We start from the raw sequence: 22,314 nt of genomic DNA on the forward strand, positions 1-22,314 counted from the left end.
AGAAGAAAAAAAAAGAGAAGCCTAAAGGGGTCAAGGTAGAAAGGAGAAGCATTCAACTTTGGTGTGTGGTGAGCTCTGTAAACCTAAGACTTTTTAAGGTTCCAGCCAGCAGAGTAGCTGACTTCTCACTGCCTGCTTCAGTCACAGACTTCAGGCTCTCTTAGTGCCTGTGTTACCCCAGAATTCTCCTAACCTTTTGTAGATTTATTATAGGGTTGTCTGGTTTCACCTCAGTGGAGTTTTACAGGTAGGGGAAATGGAGACCCAGAAGCGTGTCATGTGGTATTCTAATGGGGAGAGAGGCATCTCCTCTGGAAACCAGGAAGTAAGACCTAATGGTCCCCTTCTCTTGGTAGATGAGGTTCGGGCAGGAACCTACCGCCAGCTCTTCCATCCAGAGCAGCTGATCACAGGAAAGGAGGATGCAGCTAACAACTATGCCCGTGGCCACTACACGGTAGGCAAGGAGAGCATCGACCTGGTGCTGGACCGCATACGAAAGCTGGTAAGAGTTAACAAGGACAGGGGGTTGGTGAGTCAGGCTCAAGTGGACAGGCTTGGACTCAAACCCCTCTGAACAGGCTTGGTAGAGGCACGTGATCCTTGGCTACAGCATAAAGTTCCTAAGATTTGAGAATTTCTGCTTATGTTCTGAAAGAAGCATTCACGGGGATGGTGCCCCTTCCTCTGCCTGGACATTATGGACTACCCTATAGGCTGATGACCTGTTAATACTTATTGATACTCTGTGGTAGTATCTGGGCGAGATTCCAGGTATAAGGAAGGCTGAGCTCTTTGTTTGTTGGAAGCATAGGTTAACAAAGCATTTAACTTGGAAGAGAAGAGGAAGAGATTGTTGATATATTTCAGCACTTACAAATGCCATTACAAAGTCATTAAATACATGCGTTTATTTAATCCCCTTCATGATGATACGAAGGAGCTCTCTTCTCTCTACTTGAAAAAGAAATTGAGGGCCAGCATGGTTTAATAACAGCCCAGGTCACACAGCTGGAAAATGGTAGAGTTAGGATTTGACCCAGGTTGGCTTGACCAGAAAGCTCTGAGGTGTAGGGTGGGCCACTTTATCTATTTGAGCCCCGTTTCCTTATCTGTACGGTGGAAAAGGTTGGACTTGATCAAGGGTTCTTCACTTGGGAGCTAAGGATGCCAGATTTTTGTATATGTTCACCTTTTATGTTTAGAGGAGGGCTCATCAGTCTCAAAGCCATCTGTGCTCCCCAAAAGTTCAGAACCACTGGACTGAATGATCATAGATCACATCCAGTGGGAAAATTCTATGACTATGAATTCTCTGGAGTTCTGATAAGCACTAACATTGAGTGCTTACTCCATGTCAAGTCCTTGCTCAGCACATTATGCTATCTCATTTAATTATCACAATAACCTTAAGAAATGAGTATTTTTTATTGTCCTCCCTTTAAACAGAGGAAACAACAGTTTGGAGAGGTTCCAGTTTTTACAACTGGAAAATGGCAAAGATGATATTAAAACTCAGGTTCTCTGACTCCATTTATATTTCTGAAATTGGTACCCTGAGCCACCTTCCAAGGTTGGGCTGAGATGTGCAGGTCAGCAGTTCCCACAAAATCAAATGACAACTACAGGGGAAGTGGGCAAGGAGTTGGGGCTTTCAAAGGGCAAAGTCATTAACCACTGTGGTTCTGCAACTCTCATTCCTGGTTCAACCAAGCCACTGGGCTGGAGCTTTCATGTACCTAGAGGCATCTGCATGTGCAATTTGACACCCCATATTTTGGCTAGTCCTCCTAAGATCAATCTAATTCCCTTTCTGTTTCCTTGCTCCTTCAAGGCTTATTTTGATTTCACTCCCATAAAAGTGTTGAGGGATGGGGTGGCATTGCCTGCCTTGGTCCACCTGAGGGTATTCTCAGAAACTCGTCTTCACGGTTTCCTCTCATGTCCTACTCTCCTAGACAGACGCCTGCTCTGGCTTGCAGGGCTTTCTGATCTTCCACAGTTTTGGTGGTGGCACTGGCTCAGGCTTCACTTCTCTGCTGATGGAACGCCTTTCCCTGGATTATGGCAAGAAGTCCAAGCTAGAGTTTGCTATCTACCCGGCCCCCCAGGTCTCCACTGCCGTGGTCGAGCCCTACAACTCCATACTGACTACCCACACCACACTGGAACATTCAGATTGTGCTTTCATGGTGGATAACGAAGCCATCTATGACATCTGCCGCAGGAACCTAGACATTGAGCGCCCCACATATACCAACCTCAACCGCCTCATCAGCCAGATTGTGTCCTCCATCACTGCCTCTCTCCGCTTTGATGGGGCCCTCAATGTGGACCTCACTGAGTTCCAGACCAACCTGGTGCCCTACCCCCGCATCCACTTCCCCCTGGTCACCTATGCACCCATCATCTCTGCCGAGAAAGCCTATCATGAACAACTCTCTGTGGCTGAGATTACCAGCTCCTGCTTTGAGCCCAACAGCCAGATGGTGAAGTGTGACCCGAGACATGGCAAGTACATGGCCTGCTGCATGCTCTACCGGGGGGACGTGGTGCCCAAGGATGTGAATGTCGCTATTGCCGCCATCAAGACCAAGAGGACCATCCAGTTTGTAGACTGGTGTCCCACAGGTTTTAAGGTGAGAGCTGATGACTTAGGCAGGAGACAGACAACTAGAGAAGCAGAGAGAGATTACCAAGGATGGGGGACAAAGATGTGTAAATTCCAGGGTCTTGGACTGATATACAATTCCATGGGGGCTTCAGGTTTTATGAGATGATATGGGAAGAATGGCTTAAATCAAATGTAACGTTAATTTCATTCATTCATTCATTTAATTTAGGTAAGGAGAGACTTCATTTGAAAGGATTATTGAAAGAAGGGGAGGAGGACTATTGCAATAGGCAGATGGGCACTACTGCACTAGGGAAAAGGCTTCCACTTCTCCTGCCCTAAGATCCGCAAGCATCTCAAAGATCAGGTAGAAAAGGGCTTTTCTTTTATAAGGAGGAGTGAACAAGGCTAGAAAGAACCTGTGTGGGCAAGTGGGATGAACAGGCCAAATGGGTGGAGGTGGCCGTGATCTGATGATAGATCAGAGAACGGAGTTAACACAGAGAGGTATAATTTCCTCCTCTAACAAAAGATGTGTTCTTCTCTCAATTTATTTTGAAAAGTTAAATATTCACCCTGTAGCTCTTAATCAATTTAGAGTAAGGATAAGAAATTTTATGGTTATTATATGATTGTGAATCACTTATATTATGAAGCCCTGACATTTTCCATTGACCAGGAGTAAGCAGGAGCTGAGGAAGCCTGTTGTAGATCAGGAGAATGCCAGACTCGGAGGGTTAGAGGGGAGATATAGAACAGCCAGGGAAGACTTTGGGATCCCAGGACTAGTGAATGTTGACTGTTAGCAACATTGTGGCTAACAATGGCACTGGCCGGGCAGGCAGCGGCTCTGCACATGTGAACTGCTTGACCACTCTGTCCTGTGTTCCTATGGATTTTAATTAGATTTCAATATCAAAATAACTACCACCATTTACATTAATTAGTACCCCCCAGTCATGCCTTTAATAGTTTAGAGGTTTACAGAGCACGAGGGGTGGTTGTACCATTTTCTGGAGATACAGAGATGAGCATGTCTCAGTTTTTCATTGGTGGGACTTACAAAAACAAGGCACCATGTGCCAGCCTCTTGGCTGATCTATTTGCATATGAGGCTTTGACCCAGCTGATCTGCTGAATAAGGAAGCATAGCATTCTTCCTCACTGCTCTACTCTTAGCTACATATATAATCTTTTCCCCCTAGACTATGCCTATTTTTTCTTTTTCAAATGGAAAGAAACAACAAAACAAGCTATTAGGAAAATGAATAGGAAAAAAGTTAAAATATGACATACGAGGCTTGTGGGAGAGTTAACAAAAAGGAGATGCTGCTTCACACTCTCTCCTTCATTTTAAGCTGAAGCTCTGGTGTTATGTCCAGAAAGATGATAAGGTAGTACTAGCATCTTTAGCTGCTTTTCAGGAAAGCACGTGCCATGGGGGTGGATGTTGTTGAACTTCATCCTCTTGCATCCTCCCCAAGGATGTTTGTCCCCACTTGACTCAGGTCAAGAGATACTACTGTTCAAGAAAGAGGAGAGTTGGCTCTAGGCACAAAGTTTTTGCTAGTCAGGGCCAGATCTAGTAATATATATGATGTGGCAAAGTTTATATTCATTGCCCTTCCCCTTCTCATTTTTGGTCCCTTGCCCCGTCTCAGCATCCCTTCCACCACTAAGATGCCCCTTTGTCTAAGAGGAATGATAGACTACTGTGAATTCATGTAATCGGTTACCCACCTTGCTGTATAGCCTGCTGCAACTCCCACCTCCATCTCTCAAGAGGACATGCATTTTAAAGCTGTGAATTTCAGAGACTGATAATTAAGGCATGGTGACCTGGGTAGGAGAGGTATTTTTCAGACAGTACCATGGTTCTCAGTGTCCCATAAATATTATCACAGTGTGTGACCTTAGACTTTTTCCGGTTTCCTACAGTTCCTGGGGTTTGCTTTGGTTTATGATATGTGTGTGGGGAGAAGGGAGATTTCTAGAATAGTAGCCCCACTAACAGATTGGGCTAGGGTTAGCTCGGAGGACCCTGTCACGCCACCAGAACTTGGGAAATTGGCTCGTCCAGACGAGAGTTTTAACTAACTTTCTTTGACTAGAGTCCTTGCTTTTTTCCAAGAAGCCCCACTCCCCAGAGACATAGGGCCCGGTTAACACTAACACCATCCCCAAGATCCTCTGGATCTTTTTATTTATTTTATTTATTTTTCATTTATTTTTCACGGAATATCTCCATGACCTTTTACATAGCCCTTCACCCTTGGCAGAGAAACTTCCCTAAATTTATTGACAGCGTAACTAAGAGGAATTTCAGATAACCATTTGGGAAAGAATAAACTTTATAATAACTTCAAGTTTAGAAATTAATTTGCCTCTAAAAGGAATCGACTTCCCTTTTACAGATAAACATATATTGTACACCTCCCTCTTAACAATCTCATTCATTACCCTCCTTGGTCTGCTTGAGTCTCCCCACTAACATTTCTACTTATTACCAGCCCTGTTCTCCTCCTTTTCTTCTCCAGTCTTCAGATTCCCCAGCCCCTCCTCTTGAATTTGCCTGTACCCAATCCCACTCACTTTTACTTTCTCTTCAACACTCATCTCTCTAGCTGCCTGCTTTCCCAACCTCCCGATGCCCGCTTTTCCCATCCAGTCCTGTTCTCACACACGACCCTGTCTGCTACCAACCTGTTACCAAGAGCCCCCATCTTGAGTTATCCTTTGACTGCCTTGCATCTTATTTTGTTGCTCCTCTTCTTTCTCTGTTCCTCAGGTGGGCATCAACTACCAGCCACCCACCGTGGTGCCAGGAGGGGACCTGGCCAAAGTCCAGCGGGCTGTCTGCATGCTGAGCAACACCACGGCAATTGCGGAGGCCTGGGCCCGCCTGGACCACAAGTTTGACCTCATGTACGCCAAGCGGGCCTTTGTGCATTGGTATGTTGGAGAGGGAATGGAAGAAGGAGAATTTTCCGAGGCCAGGGAAGACCTGGCTGCCCTGGAGAAGGATTATGAAGAAGTGGGGACTGATTCATTTGAAGAAGAAAATGAAGGGGAGGAATTTTAAATATACACATTCCTCTTGGCCATGTCTCTTTATTTATGCTGCTCCACTCCAAGCACATTTACCTATTCCAAGAGTAATAGGCCATACTCCCAACCTCAGCCTGATTCCTGTCTCACATAGGAGGAGGGTGTCTGACACCAGTACTCATGGGTACTGGCTGAAAATTGATGCTGAGCTCTGTCAGACCCTCTCCTGGGTAAGAACAGCTTTGTGTCACTAAAGAAAATGAGGATCACTGTCTCTGGGTTAGAGTAAAGCCAAGTTACACACGTGAGGAGGCCTGATCAGCATTTTTAATTCTAGATTAGGCTGTGTCCCCCCTCCCCTCCTCCCCCTGCCCCAACACAGCCTGTTGGCTAGGGAATGGTAAAACACTCAGGAAAGGAAAGACCTGGGCATTGGGAAGATTCCAGGAGGGGAGTGCCACTGTTCTAAGAGCTAGAGAGTTAGTGAGAAACAAGAGAGACACATTTCCTGCTCTCGTAAATACACAAATAAATGAATGAGATCATTTCAGATAGTGCTGAGTGATGTGAAGTAAGAGAACAGCGATGAGAAAGTGCTGGGGGAGTGCTCCTTTAGACTGGGGGTCAGAGAAGGCCTCATGGAGACCTGAAGGAGAGGAAAGAGCCATCATGTGACGAGCTGGAGTCAGAGGGTGCTGTCAGGCGGCCACATACATGTGGGAACAAGCTTGGAGGATCTAAGAACAGAAAGGAGGTCAACGTGCCTGGAGGACAGTGAGAGATGGAGATGAGACCCAAGAGCCAAGAGGGACCAGAGCATATTCAGCTTTATAGACCATGGTAAGGAGTTTCGACTTTTTTCTAAGTGAAACAGAAGCATTAGGAAGGTTTTAAGCAGGATAGCTACCATACTTTATGTACATATATACCTTACCTCTGATCCTCCCAAATATCTCAAAATGGATATTCTGCTCATTTTACGGATGAAGAAACCGAGGTTTAGAGAGTGTATGTCTTGGAGACAGTAAGAGATGGAGCTCAGATAGCAGGGACCACCAATTCTATTCTTTTCTCGACCGTACATTGTTTCTATCCATTGGCGTTTGTGCCAGGGTCCAACTGCTGCCTCATAAAATGACGGATAGAGGAAAAACAAAAGTCTATATCGTTTACAAAGGAGAGGACCAGTTAATGAATCTCTTCCGTGAAGTTGGCAGCTCTGGTAGGATTTTAGGAAAAATCAAAAGGCTGCTTTAAAAGTACTGGTAAGATAGCCAGGGTTAGGCCCATAGTACGTCCCTATGCATTAAATGTATACCTCGTTAATTGTTGACTTCCCCTAAATGTTTCTATTCTATCCTTAGAAGCCCTGAGAAAAATAGAATAAAATGTTCCAAGAAAAGGAAGATTAGGTAAGAAGTGATGCTAATCACCTTTCCTCTAGATTTATGTGAATTAGGTTAAAATAAGCACAAATGGCAAAGTCACAGAAGTGACGTCTAAGAAGTACGAGTAACGGGGGCTGCAGGCAAGTTGAAGAGATGCTGATACACAAGGGCCTTGGAGGTCTTTTCCCCCAGTGTCTCCTCTCCCATTTTTCCTCATTTGGTCGAGTGCCTGTCCAGTCATGGGGTTGGGCACCTCTAGCCCTGCTCAGCTTTTATGGCTCTGTTCATGAAGGAGGATTGTGGAATTTTAGAACTGGCGATAAGTGTCCCCACAAAGGGGGTAAATAGGAAAGTGGGTAATTCTCCACCATTCCCCATGATAGGCAGCTTTGTAATCCTTTCTCCAGCAGAGGGTTGGTTAGAGGTTTCTTAAGACTGGAAAGCAAGTTTGGCAGACACCAGATAAGAGAGGTGTGGCTTTGGTAGGCTGCTGGTGTAGCTCAATGGGTTTTAGCCTGGATTATCCAGTTTCTTGAATCCTAATGCCAGCTCTTAGGGACACCTAAGTCATTTTCATCTACAGAGAAAAAAAGTAATTTTTGCTTTTTTATACTTTACTCCAGGAATTAGAAGAGTCCATAGTTAACATAATATCCAGTGAAATCATCTTTCGTTTTCTGCCCCACTTTCTCAATGTATTTCTTGGTTCTTTCTGGTTTGGGAGCATGGGTGTTCATATGCATCCCTCACCCCAGCGTTTGCAGTGCTGGGTCCTGAATGCTCGACAATGGAGACAGATCTCCAGCCTTGTGACAGCATCAGCTTAGGTTCCAAAATGAACCTTCTGAGAAAGAAGTTAGTATGCTTATTTTCTCCAAACTCCTGATTCTATCAGCAATTTGATCAGCATTTAACTTTTCTCTAACACAAAATTGCCACTAGCCCCACTATCCTGAGTTTTTAAGGGTCACTGAGTCAACCTAGTGGAACTGCTTTTCCTATTACAATGGAAAGCTACTAAAAGGATCAAAAACTTCCCTTTTTGTGTTGTGAGTCCAAACTGTCTACATTAAAAAAAAAATAGTGCTATAATTAGCTTTTTTAAAAGACCTTGTGACAAATTTATGATGTTGACCATTTTAGGGATGATGCATGCGAGTGTGAGAGAGCCAGTGGGGCAGAAAGGGAGGATTATCAGTGCTGATGGGTAAATTGTGTAGTGCTTAGGATAGCCGTCCTTTTCTTATGCAACAGAATCCTCAAGAGGAAAGGTGAACTCTCACTTATGCACATTTTTTCATGAGTATGTAGAGTGGAACTCCTTATGTGACCTTCTATATGTTGTCTTTGGGGCTTAGACACTGAAGTCTAAACCGTAAGGCTGCTGGTTTGGCTCATGGTCAGTGAGGCAGAACATGGTCTCCCTAAGCAGGTTCCATTATCTCGCAATGGGGAAAAATAAAAACACATAAAATGGCCTTCCTTACAAATGCCAGTGCAAAAATTACTAGTAAAATATTAGTAAACAGAAGTCATACCACACTAAAAAAATACAGCACAACCAAGAGGGATTTATTCCAGGAATTCAACCATGGTTCAATATTAGGAATTCCATCAGTCTTAAAGCCAGCATCTTAATGGGGAAACACTAGAGGCATCCCACTAAGGTCAAGAACAAGGCAAAGGCGCAGGATGCCTGGTGTCTCCACTCCTCTGTAAATTGTACTGGAAGTGTTAGCTAATGCAATTAGATAAGGGAAAGCCATTAGAAGAAGAATAATTGAAAGTGAAGACATAAAACTATCTCTGTTTGTAGATGATCTGTTTGTACATTTGGCAAATCCTGTGCAATAAGAGTGAAAAACAAAATGTGTCGGAAAAGTAGCAGGATATTAACTTCCAAGAATTAATAGCCTTCATTTTACAGACACAATAATCAGTTGGGATTATTGTGAAAACCTCCATTAACAGCAACAAAAAGAGAAATACTTAGAAATTACAACTTAACAAGAAATATTTAGAAGACTTTATAAGAAAAACTTGAAACTCAAAGACACAAAAGTAGACAAGAAAATTTAAAGACATTCCTTATTATTGGATAGTAACTCTCAACAAAATAAACATATTATTCTCACTAAGTTAATTTATAAATTTAATGCAATCCAGTAAAAATGCCCATGACCTTTTTTTTAAAAAAAATCTTTTATTGTGAAATAATTATAGATTCATAGGAAGTTGCAAAAACAGTACAGAGAGGTTGAGTGTACCCTTTACCCAGTTTCCTCCAATTATTGTATTTTACATAATATCAAAACCAGGAAAGTGACATTGACACAATGTGTGTGTATCTCTATGCCATTTTATCACATGTAGATTTGTGTAATTACTACTCCAATCACGATGAGGAACTGTTCCATCACCATAAAGCTCTCTCCCCTGCTATCCCTCTATAGTCACATGCATCCCCTCCCCCAACCACCCTTAACCACTGTCAACCACTAATTTGTTTTCCATCTCCATAATTTGTCACTTTGAAAAAGTTATATAAATGGAATTATATAGGATGTAAGTTCCCTTCTATTCCTAGTTTTCTAAGAGTTTTAAATAATGAATAGGAGTTGAATTTTGTTAAATGCTTTTCTTGCATCAGTTGATATGATTGTGTGATTTTCTTCTTTAGCCTGCTAAAATGGTGGAGTACATTAATTTTTGAATATTCAACCAACCTTGAATCCCTGGAATAAAACCCTACTTGGTCAAGGTATATAATTCTTTTTATATATTGATGAATTCTATTTGATAATATTTTGTGCAGGAGTTTTGCATCAATATTCATGAGGGACATTGGCCTGCAGTTTTCTCTTTTTTGTATTGTCATTGTCTGATTTGGTATCGGGTAAGCAGGTCTCATAAAATGAGTGGGGAAGTGTTCCCTCTTCTTCTATTCTCTGGAAGTGTAGAATTGATGATAATTCTTAAAACACTTCGTAGAATCCTACGGTGAAACCAACTGGGCCTGGACATTTCCTTTTTTGGGAGTTTTAAAAATTAAAAGTTCTATTTCTTTAAAAGTTATAGGGTTATTCCAAGTATTTCTTTCATATTGGTGAGTTGTGGTAGTTTGTACTTCTCAAAGAATTGGTCTAGTTCAAATAAATTGTCAAATTTATGTGTGTAGAATTGTTTGTAGTAGTCTCTTATTATGCTCTTCTATCTGTAGGGACTCTAGTAGCATCCCCTGTTTAATTCCTGATATTGATAATTTGTATCTTCTCTCTTTTTATCTTTGTCAGTCTTGCTAGAGGTTTGTCAATTTTATTGATCTTTTCAAAGAATAAACCTTCTGTTTCTTTGATTTTTTTCATTGTGTATCTGTTTTTTTTTTTATGAATCATAATTTTTAGCTTAGCTCTCTCTTATTGTGTATCTGTTTTTAATTTTATTGGTATATGTTCTTATCTTTATTCTTTTCTTCCTTCTGCTTGCTTTGGGTTTATTTTGCTCTTGTTTTTCTAGTTGCTTTTTTTTTCTTTATTGTGAAATTTTTGTTGCACATGACTGTTTGTCAGTCACCATATAAATGCATCCCTTCACCCCTTGTGCGCACCCCCCACCCCCCTTGCCCCTGGTAACCATCAAACAGTTTTCTCTGTCCGTGTGTTAATCTTCCATTTATGAGTGAAATCGTGTGGTGTTTGTCTTTCTCTTTCTGGCTTATTTCGCCAGGTCCATCCATGTTGTTGCAAATGGGACAATTTTGTCTTTTTTATGGCTGAGTAGTATTCCATTGTATATATATATACCACATCTTCTTTATCCACTCATCAGTCGAGGGACGCTTGACTTGATTCCACTTCTTGGCTATAGTGAATAATGCTGCAATGAACATAGGGATGCATAGGCCTCTTTGGAGTGTTGATTTCAGGATCTTTGGGTAAATGGCTTCAGGATCTTTGGGTAAATGGCCAGTAGTGGGATAGCTGGATCATAAGGTATTTCTATTTTTAACTTTTTGAGGAATCTCCATACTGTTTTCCATATAGGCTGCACCAGTTTGCATTCCCACCAGCAGTGGATTAGGGTACCCCTTTCTCCACAGCCTCTCCAGCATTTGTTGTTTTTTGTCTTGGCGATTATAGCCATTCTAACGGGTGTAAGATGACAGCTTATTGTTCCTTTGATTTACATTCCCCTGATGATTAGTGATGTTGAACATCTTTTCATGTGCCTATTGGCCATCTGTATATCTTCTTTGGAGAGGTGTCTGTTTGTTTCCTCTGCCCATTTTTTGATCAGGTTGTTTGTTTTTTTGTTGTTCAGTTGTGTGAGTTTTTTATATATTATGGAGATTAACCTCTTGTCGGATATATGATTTGCAAATATTTTCTCCCAGCTGGTGGGCTGTCTTTTCATTTTTATCCTGGTTTCATTTGCCTTGTAGAAGCTCTTTAGTCTGATGAAGTCCCACTTGTTTATTTTTTCTTTTGTTTCCCGTGTCCGAGTGGACATGGAATTCGAAAATTTCCCCTATGACTGATGTCAAAGAGTGTACTGCCTATATTTTCTTCCAGGAGTTTTATAGTTTCAGGTCTCACCTTCAGGTCTTTGATCCATTTTGAGTTAACTTTTGGGTATGGCCAAGGAAGATGGTCTACTTTCATTCTTTTGCATGTGGCTGTCCAGTTTTCCCAGCACCATTTATTGAAGAGAATTTCCTTTCTCCACTGTATGTTCTTAGCTCCTTTGTCGAAGATTAGCTGCCTGTAGACGTGAGGTTTTATTTCTGGGCTTTCAATTCTGTTCCATTGATCTGTGTGTCTGTTTTTGTACCAGTACCATGCTGTTTTGATTACTATCGCCTTGTAGAATGTTTTGAAGTCAGGGATTGTGATGCCTTCAGCTTTATTCTTCTTTCTCAGGATTGCTTTAGCTATTCAGGGTCTTTTGTTGCCCCATATGAATGTTAGGATTCTTTGTTCTATTTCTGTGAAGAATGTCCTTGGGATTCTGACTGGGATTGCATTGAATTTGTAGATTGCTTTAGGTAGTATGGACATTTTAACTATGTTTATTCTTCCAATCCATGTGCATGGAATATTTTGCCATTTCTTTATGTCATCATTGATTTCACTCAATAATGTCTTATAGTTTTCATTGTATAGGTCTTTCACTTCCTTGGTTAAATTTATTCCTAGATATTTTATTCTTTTTGTTGCAATTGTAAATGAGATTGTCTTCTTGAGTTCTCTTTCTGTTAGTTTATTGTTGGCATATAGAAATGCAACTGATTTTTGTACGTTGATTTTGTACCCTGCAACTTTGCTGTAGTTGTTGGTTATTTCTAACAGTTTTACAATGGACTCTTTAGGGTTTTTCTATATATAAAATAACGTCATCTGCAAACAGTGAGAGTTTCACTTCGTTGCCTATTTGGATTCCTTTTATTCTTTTTTCTTGCCTAATTGCTCTGGCCAAAACCTCCAGTACTATGTTGAATGAGTGGTGAGAGTGGGCACCCTTGTCTTATTCCTGTTCTCAGAGGGATGGCTTTCAGTTTTTCCCCGTTGAGTATGATGTTGGCTGTGAGTTTGTCATATATGGCCTTTATCATGTTAAGGTACTTTCCTTTCCTTCTATTCCCATTTTCTTGAGAGTTTTTTTAATCATAAATCGATGTTGGATCTTGTCAAATGCCTTCTCTGCATCTATTGAGATGATTATATGGTTTTTACTCCTCATTTTGTTAATGTGGTATATCTCTTTTTCTAGTTTCTTATGGTGAGAACTTAGTTTACTGATTTGAGACTTTTCCTCTTTTCTAACATAAGCATCTAAGTCTATAAATTTCTTTCTCAGTACAGCTTTAGCTATGTCCCACAATTTTGATATGTTTATCAGTGGTCTGAAATGGTCTTTCTTGGTAAATGTTCCATATGCACTTGAAAAGAATGTATATTCTGCTGACGTTGGATAAGTGTTCTAGAAATATTGATTAGATCCTGTTGGCTGATGGCATTGTTGAGTTCTATTATCTTTGCTGATTTTCTGTCTTGCTCTCTATCGACTATTGAGAGAAGGGTGCTGACATCACCAACTATAAATGTGGATTTGTCTATTTCTCCTTTTAGTTCTATTAGTTTTTGCTTTACATATTTGGCATCTGTACTTTTTTTTTAAAGTTTCAGTGCATAGTGGTGCATCTAGTTGTTAGTTTTTAGTTCTCTATGTGAGCTGCCACCACAGTATGACAACTGACAGATGGGTGGTGTGGTTCCACGACCGGGAAATGAACCTGGGTCATGGTGGTGAGAGTGCTGAATCTTAACCACTAGACCACCAGGGCTGGTTCGAAATCTGTACTTTTTGATGCATATGCATTTAGGATTTCTGTGTCTTCTTGGTGGATTGATCCTTTTATCATTATATAATGTCCGTTATAATTTTCTTTGCTCTGAATTCTATTCTATCTGATATTAATATAGCTGCTGCTGCTGTTTTTGATTATTGTATGCTTGGCAAAAATTTTTCCAGTTTTACTATCAATGTACTATATCATTACATTTGAAGTGAGTTTCTTGTAGACAGCATATGGTTGGTTCATGTTTTCTTTTAATCCACTCTGCAAATCTGTCTTTTAATCCATGTATTTAGACTATTTACATTTTTCTTTCTTTTTTTTTTTGGTGAGGAAGATTCGCCCTGAGCTAACATCTGTTGCCAATCTTCCTCTTTTTGTATGTGAGCCACTACCACAGCCTGGCCACAGATGAGTGGTGTAGGTCCGCACCCAGGAACTGAACCTGGGCCACCGAAGTGGAGTGTGCTGAACTTAACCACTAGGCCACTGGGGCTGGCCTGCAGACCATTTTCATTTAATGTAATTATTATTATGCTAGGGATTAGGCCTGCCGTTTAATTTTTTTATCTCATTTTTTCCTCTGTTCTTTTATTCTCTGTTTTCTTTTTACTGCCTTCCTATGGGTTATTTGTACCTTTTTTTAGAATTCCATTTTTATTTATCTATAGTGATTTACAGTATATCACTTTGTGTAAATTCTGTAGTGGTTGCTCTAGGTGTTACATGATATTGGTATCACAGTCTACTGGTATTGGCATTTTACCAGTTTAAGTGTAGAAATCTTACATTCTTTTAAGTCTTTTTTACCCTCACTCATTTATAATATAATTATGTTAAATATTTCTTTTAGATACTTTGAGAAGCACATTACACCATGTTAGAATTTTTGCTTCAACCGTCAAAGATACTCTAGAAAACTGAAGAGGAGAAGGAAAGTCTAGTGTATTTACCTATATTTTTACTCTTTCTGTTGTTCTGTATTCCTCCCCAATGTTCTAAGAGTCTTTCTTTTATCATTCAATTTCTTTTCTTTTCTTTTTTTTTGTGAGGAGATCAGCCCTGTGCTAACATCTGCCAATCTTCCTCTTTTTTTTGCTGAGGAAGACTGGCCCTGGGCTAACATCCGTGCCCATCTTCCTCCACTTTATATGGGACGCTGCCACAGCATGGCTTGCCAAGCAGTGCGTCGGTGCGCGCCCGGGATCCAAACCGGCGAACTCTGGGCCACCACAGCAGAGTGTGCACACTTAACCGCTTGCGCCACTGGGCTGGCCGCTTATCATTCAATTTCAAGAACTTCCTTTAGCAATTCTTTCAGGGTAGGTCTACTGGTGACAGATTCTCTTGGTTTCCCTTCATCTGACAATGTCTTGATATCTCTTTCATTCTTGAAGTATATTTTTCACTGGATAGTAGAATTCTTGGTTGCCAGCTCTATTCTTTCAGCACTTGAAAATGCTGTGCCACTTCTTTTTGGCCTCTATGGTCTCTGAGGAGAAATCCATTGTCATTTTTTGAAATGCTTTTCCCTTACAGAAAAGGTGTCTTTTCTGTCGTGCTGCTTTCAAGATTTTTTCTTTGCCTTTGGTTTTCAGAAGTTTGATTATGATGTATATTGACATGGATTTCTTTGGCCTTACCTTGTTGGGAGTACACTCACTTTCTTGAATCTGTAGGTTTATGTCTTCTGCCAAATTTGGGAAATTTTCAGCTATCATATCATTGAATACTTTCCAGCCTCACACTTTCCTCTCTTTTTTTTTGGAACTTGATGACATGAATGTCAGATCTTTCATTATAGTACCACAGGCCACTGAGGCTGTGTTAATTTTTTTCAGTCTATTTCCTCTCTGCTGTTAATATTGGGTAATTTTTATTATTCAATCTTTAAGTTCACTGATTTTTTTCTTCTGCCATCTCCATTCTGTTGGGCCCACCCAGCAATTTTTTTCCTTTTGAACCTTGGGACTGACCAAAAAATTTTTTTCAATAAGCTTCTATTTGCACTGATTTTAAATGCAGCTTTTATTTAATAAACGGCATTTTCCACTTATAACACAATGCTAATAAAATGCAATGTCATTTCCTTTTCCTGTGCACACTGTCCCTATTCAAGTAATGAGAATGTCCAGTAATTTAGTATAGTAACTCACCTTTAAAACTGTCTCTGAATTTGCTATAAATTTGGCTCCTTTACTTTTTTAGTGTGCAACAATGCTAAGGTATCTATGCTCAGGTTGACTTAATTAACCTCTTCCTCGGTGGGCCCAGAAGAGGCCCCACAGATGCAGGAGCTCCATTACGAGGGAAACCCCAGGTACACTGGTATAACTTAATAAAGTTGCATATTTTTTCCAGCTCTTCCTGCTGATGTTCAATGTCTTCCTTCTCTGCAGTCCAATGCTTATCTAGCCAGTTGATAATTTCACTATACTTATCAAGAATCTTCTATTTGTCCTCATCTTTGATCTTGCCTTGAAGTTTCTCATCATTTTTTTTTTGGTGAGGAAGGTTGGCCTTGAACTAACATCAGATGCCAATCCTCCTCTTTTTGCTTGAGGAAGATTGTCCCTGAGCTAACATCTGTGCCAACCTTCTTCTATTTTGTATATGGGATGACGCCACAGCATGGCTTGATGAGCAATGTGTAGGTCCATGCCCAGGATCTGAACCCATGAACCCTGGGCTGCTGAAGTGGAGCACACGAACTTGACCGCTATGCCACTGGGCTGGCCCCAGAGTTTCTCATCTTTAACCACTGTTTCATGTTGAATGCATAGTTCATGCATTCAAGGTGTCTGGAAGACACTTTGTTCCTCTGCTTCTCATATTCAGCTTTGTACTTCTCAGCTTCTTGGACCGTATGCTCAATGTCTTCCTTGCTCAAATGGCCCCTGTCATTTTTTATGGTAATCTTGTTCTATTTTCCTGTGCTCTTATCCAAAGCAGAGACACCAAAGATGCCACTGGCTCCTGACACTACATCATACAGAAACACATACACTGAACTGTATATCCAACGAATACCATAACCACATATATGGCAAAAAATCTAATCCACAGCATTGAACATAATACTCTGACTGTATATCTTCCGTGTAAAGATAAAGAGAATGGCAAAGAAATCTTGAACTTTATTTAGTAGGTTTGCTATTGGTAGGAGTATGGGTGTAGCTATTCTGAAACAACTGTGTGTGTGTTGTCAGATTAAACAAGCAAACAAGTAAATAAATTGATACTTATGGGAGCCAAGGTTCTCACGGTAGAAGAAGGAATATACAATTATGGAATGGGATAAAGTAAGGAATCACCCTGTAATATTGGGTAATATTGTAAAATTGGGTTGGAATTGGAGGTTTCAGTATGAATTCATGTTTGTTTGTTTGTTTGTTGTTTTTGTGAGGAGGACTAGCCCTGAGCTAACATTTGATGCCAATCCTCCCCTTTATTCTTGAGGAAGACTGGCCCTGGGCTAACATCCATGCCCATCTTCCTCTACTTTATATGGGATGCTGCTACAGCATGGCCTAACAAGTGGTGCATCGGTGCACGCCCGGGATCTGAACCTGCAAACCCGGGCCGCCGCAGCAGAGCGTGTGCACTTAACTGCTGCACCACCAGGCGGCCCCTGTTTGTTTTTAATAAATTCTATTTCCTAGCTCTGCCACTGAAAGGACCTAGAAACAATGACACCCCAGTGGTAATGAGAACATCTAGTGCCTAGATCTTGGTTTCTAAATACCATTCCCCTCTAAAAGTAACCATGAGGGCCAGCCCAGTGGCGTAGCGGTTAAGTTTGCATGCTCCACTATGGTGGCCCCAGGGTTCACAGGTTCGGATCCCGGGCGCGGACAGACGCACTGCTTGTCAAGCCATGCTGTGGCAGGTCCCATATAAAGTAGAGGAAGATGGGCACAGATGTTAGCCCAGGGCTAATCTTCCTCAAAAATAAATAAATAAATAAAAAATAAATAAAAGGAACCAGAGTGATTGTAGAACTGGCTGATTTCAGGGCTGAGGTAGGAAAAGTACAAAATGAACCTAGAACATCTTGTACCAGAAAGTAAGGAGGTACTTAAAAAATGATGGAGAACATGTCATAAGGACACAGGAGCCAGTTTAACAGAGCTCCTATTGACCAACTGAGCATCAAAATTAATAATGACAGTACACATCGAATATAAAAGTTCTTGGGTCCATACTTATGTGAAGAAACAAGCAAGCATAGAGGAGGGGGAGAAGGGAAAGCTCTTCTTTTAGGCAGAATGCAAACTAATAAACATAGAAGGGCCATGATAGGATCATTAGGGGAAGCTAACATCATTAGATGAAAGTTTCTTGGCTGTCAAAGATAAACAAAGCCAACGAACTAATAAAACAGATATTAGTTAAAGCAGTGACAACAGACCTTATTGAGTGACTACGGACAGTAAGGGAAAGAGCTGAGCTCCATTCTGATTTGTACAGACAAGACTGCATTTCAGAGGGAGAATGAGGTTGTGGGAAGGAGGGTCGGAGTCGGGCTCAAGTGAAAGGCTAGAAAGAGCTGGTCAGCGTTAATGGGACTAGGCCAGCTGTGTCTACTATGTGGAAATTAATGAAGTGAGGATTTTATCCTCCCACAGAGACTGGGAGACAAAGGCCATATCCTTCCTGATGAAGCCATTTCAAAGGAAAGGCTTTCACGTCCTCGAGAAAGATGTTCCTGAGTTGTAGGACATACATATACATTTTGAAGGGACAGAGAAAAGATTCACAATTGTAAGCAATTTTTACTAAATGCTTTAAGAAAGGGACACCAAGGGCCTATCATCAGGTGTTGGTTAGAACACACAGTAAATTATTTGTCCAGACAGGAACTCAAAAGGGGGCCGTTCTGTCCCAGGGATGCAGCCTTAGGCTGCTAGAAGCCACGTTAAAATTTGGTTGAGTCTGTTAGTGCAGGGGTGTGAATGGAGTGTTTGTGTGGAAAGTTTTTGCAGTTCTCATGGGTTAAAGAATGTTTACACATTCTCAAGTAATTCCCCTCAAATTACTTATTAATTAAAAGGGAGAAACAAGTACCTTTATAGTGGAGAAATCTGGTAGACGCTACCTTACCTGGGTGATGAGAGTTATCATCACCAATAATGAGGCAAACTACACAATGAGACTCCTGAAGGGATGTGCAGAGACCCCAGCACCGTGTGCACAGTGCTGTTGTCAAAGATGCAGAGTCTGACTCAAATCACGAGGAAACAAGCTGACATACCGAAACTAAGGGACATTCTAGGAAACAACAGGCCTGTACTCTAAAAATGTCAGGGTCATGAAGGACAATGAAAGGTCAACTCCAGATGAAAGGAAACTAAAGAGACATTAAAACTAAATGAAAAACCACAATGAGATGTTACCATACTCCTGTCAGAACGGCTAAAATAAAAAATAGTCATAACACTACATGCTGGCAGGGATGCAGGGAAACTGGATCACATATACACTGGTGGTGGGAATGTGAAATGGTACAGTCACTCTGGAAAAGAATTGACAATTTCCTAAAAATTAAGCATGGACTACCATACCACCTATAAATTGCACTCCTGGGCATCTATCTCAGAAAAAGAAAAACTTATATTCACACAAAAAACTTTTATACAATTGTTAATAGCAGTTTTATTTGTAACAGGCAAAACCTGTAAATAACCCAGATATTCTTCAACAAATGAGATGTTAAACACACTGTGGTACATTCATACCATGGAATACTACTCAGCAATAAAAAGGAACAAACGATTGATATATCCAACAATCTGGATACCTCTCCAAAGAATTATGTTGTGTGAAAAAAAGCCAATCCTAAAAGGTGATATACTGTCTGATTCTATTTATATAAAATTTTTGAAATGATAAAACCATAGAAATAGAGAACAAATTAGTAGTTGCCAGAGGTTAAGGAGGGGTAGGGTAGGAAGAAAGTAGATATGGCTGAAAAAGGGCAACATGAGGGATTCTTGTGTTGGTGGAAATGTTCTGTATTGACATTGACTGCACCAATGTCAACATCCTGGTTGTAATATGTACTATAGTTTTACAAAATGGAAAAACTTGAATCTCTGCATTATTTCTTACAACTGCATGTGACTCTACAATTATCTCAAAATAAAAAGTTTAATAATAAAAAACCTAAATGAATGAGATTATGGCTTGGATTCTGTATTGGAAAAAAAGAGTTAATTCAAAGGGCAATATTGGGATAATTAGCAAAGTGTGAATATTGACTGTATATGTTGGAAAATTGTATTGTATCATTATTAAATTTCCTAAACTTTATAATAACTGCACTGGGGTTATGTCAGAAAATAGCTTTTATCCTAGTAGATACATTGAATTATTTAGGGCTGAAGAACCCTAATCCCTGCAATTTCCTCTCAAATAGTTCCCCCCACAAAAAAACCAAACTGATTTAATATATATACATATAGGTGGGGGGTGGGTGTGTGTGTGAGAGAGAAAAGCAATAAAGTAACTGTGTCAAAAGGTTAATAATGAGTGAAGAGTATATAGGGTCATTGTAATATTTTTATAATTTTTCTGTACGCTTAAAATTTACTTTCAAAAATAAAATATTTACTTTAAACAAAAGTCCTCCATTAAGTCAACAAATTGGCAGAGGATAGAGAATGACTAGGAAAAGTAACAGGCGCCAAGCTGCAGTCTGTTTTAGTTCTACCCTGAAACCCACGTCAGGCTTAGAGTTCCGTTTGACTTGTCCACTTATCACCACCCTCTCCTCCTTAGAAGACTGTGTTTACCCAGATGAACATTTTGTGAGGGAGATTCAATCTACATACCTTAAAAGCAAATTTAGTATTTATTTTTGGAACCATGCAAAATAAAGTAAAATTTAAAATAAAAAAAGCATATCTTGACAAAATGCAGAGAGGAAAATAGGCAAGAGAAAAAGTTTGGAGAAGGAATGAGCAAACAAGTCACATGAAGCCACATGAATTTGTGGAGAAATGAGCTTTGCAAAGATGTACTAATACTTTATTAGTCATTGACTTTTTTTCTTTTCCTTAAAACACCACTTGCCCTTACTCCATGCAAAAAACCCTGCCCTTTTCCTAGAACAAACACCAGCACCAGGTTCTGTAAATGGTTCCTCACCTTGGACAAACAGCTTTTCTCTCGAGTAGCCCTCCACTGTGGAGGAGAACTCGATCACCCAGGAAGTCAGCCACGCGTCCTCCTCTGTGACAAAGTTTTTAGGCAGAATTTTCAAGTGAGGCAGTTAGGTGTGGCTTCTTGCCTCACACTTCAAACTGAAAAAAAAAAAAAAAGGAAAAAAGAGAAAGAAATTCAGCTGATGAAAATTTCACTGACACTGAAAATATCCCAAATAGGCAGAAATACTATGCAAACAGAAAATGCTTCTCAAGGCCCAAATATTCTTTTGAAATAAGTATTATGCAGTTTCCATTTAAACTCTTTCTTGCATGGTTTTGAGACATCTTTCAACCAATGCTTTCAAAGAGCACAACTTTGTTAATAGTCTTCAGAAAAAAACTACCAATTCATATTATTATTTTGTTCTAGTTTTTTAAATTGATGCCATAACAGTGTGTAACATTGTGAAATTTTAGTTGTACATTATATTTTGTGGGTCACCATATAAATGCGCCCCTTCACCTCTTGTGCCCACCCCCCAACCCCCTTCCCTGGGGTAACCACCAAACTGTTCTCTCTGTCCGTGTGTTGGTTTTTCTTCCATATATGAGTGAAATCATGTGGTGTTTGTCTTTCTGTGTCTGGCTTATTTCGCTTAACATAATATCCTCCAGGTCCATCCATGTTGTTGCGAATGGGACGATTTTGCTTCTTTTTATGGCTGAGTAGTATTCCATTATATACATATACCACATCTTCTTTATCCACTCATCAGTCGAGGGACACTTGACTTGCTTCCGCTTCTTGGCTATAGAGAATAATGCTGCAATGAACATAGGGGTGCATAAGTCTCTTTGGATTGTTGATTTCAGGTTCTTTGGATAGATACCCAGTAGTGGGATAGCTGCAGCATAAGGTATTTCTATTTTTAATTTTTTGAGAAATCTCCATACTGTTTTCTGTAGATGCTGCGCCAGTTTGCATTCCCACCAGCAGTGAGTGATGGTTCTCGTTTCTCCACAACCCTTCTAACACTTGTTATTTTTTGTCTTGGTGATTGTAGCCATTCTAACGGATATAAGGTGATATCTTAGTGTAGTTCTGATTTGCATTTCCCTGATGATTAGAGATGTTGAACATCTTTTCCTGTGCCTATTGGCTATCTGTATGTATTCCTTGGAAAAATGTCTGTTTATATCTTCTGCCCATTTTTTGATAGGGTCGTTTGTTTTTTTGTTGTTCAGTTGTATGAGTTCTTTATATATTATAGAGATTAACCTCTTGTCAGATATATGATTTGCAAATATTTTCTCCCAGCTGGTGGGCTGTCCTTTCATTCTGATCCTGGTTTCATTTGCCTTGTAGAAGCTCTTTAGTCTGATGAGTCCCACTTGTTTATTTTTTCTTTTGTTTCCCGTGTCCGAGTGGACATGGAATTCAAAAATTTCCCTCTATGACTGATGTCAAAGAGTGTACTGCCTATATTTTCTTCCAGGAGTTTTATAGTTTCAGGTCTCACCTTCAGGTCTTTGATCCATTTTGAGTTAACTTTTGGGTATGGCCAAAGAAGATGGTCTACTTTCATTCTTTTGCAAGTGGCTGTCCAGTTTTCCCAGCACTGTTTATTGAAGAGACTTTCTTTTCTCCATTGTATGTTCTTAGCTCCTTTGTCGAAGATTAGCTATCCGTAGGTGTGTGGTTTTATTTCTGGGCTTTCAATTCTGTTCCATTGATCTGTGTGTCTGTTTTTGTACCAGTAC

General features: G+C 40.3%; 1 protein-coding gene across 3 annotated transcripts in view; it reads left to right on the forward strand.

Annotated features, from left to right (window-relative positions):
• TUBA8 (tubulin alpha 8) overlaps positions 1-5,714 on the forward strand; it is a 32,803-nt gene extending 27,089 nt beyond the window's left edge. For all 3 annotated transcript variants that reach the window (XM_058559180.1, XM_058559181.1, XM_058559179.1), the window contains 3 exons: positions 357-505; positions 1,959-2,639; positions 5,403-5,714. In XM_058559180.1, the coding sequence (XP_058415163.1) occupies positions 357-505; positions 1,959-2,639; positions 5,403-5,696 (1,124 nt within the window). In that variant the 3' untranslated portion in view covers positions 5,697-5,714. The remainder of the gene's footprint in view (positions 1-356; positions 506-1,958; positions 2,640-5,402) is intronic.
• The last annotated feature ends 16,600 nt before the right edge of the window (positions 5,715-22,314 follow it).

The sequence above is a fragment of the Diceros bicornis genome, chromosome 17, assembly GCF_020826845.1.
Source record: "Diceros bicornis minor isolate mBicDic1 chromosome 17, mDicBic1.mat.cur, whole genome shotgun sequence".
NCBI lineage: Eukaryota > Metazoa > Chordata > Mammalia > Perissodactyla > Rhinocerotidae > Diceros > Diceros bicornis.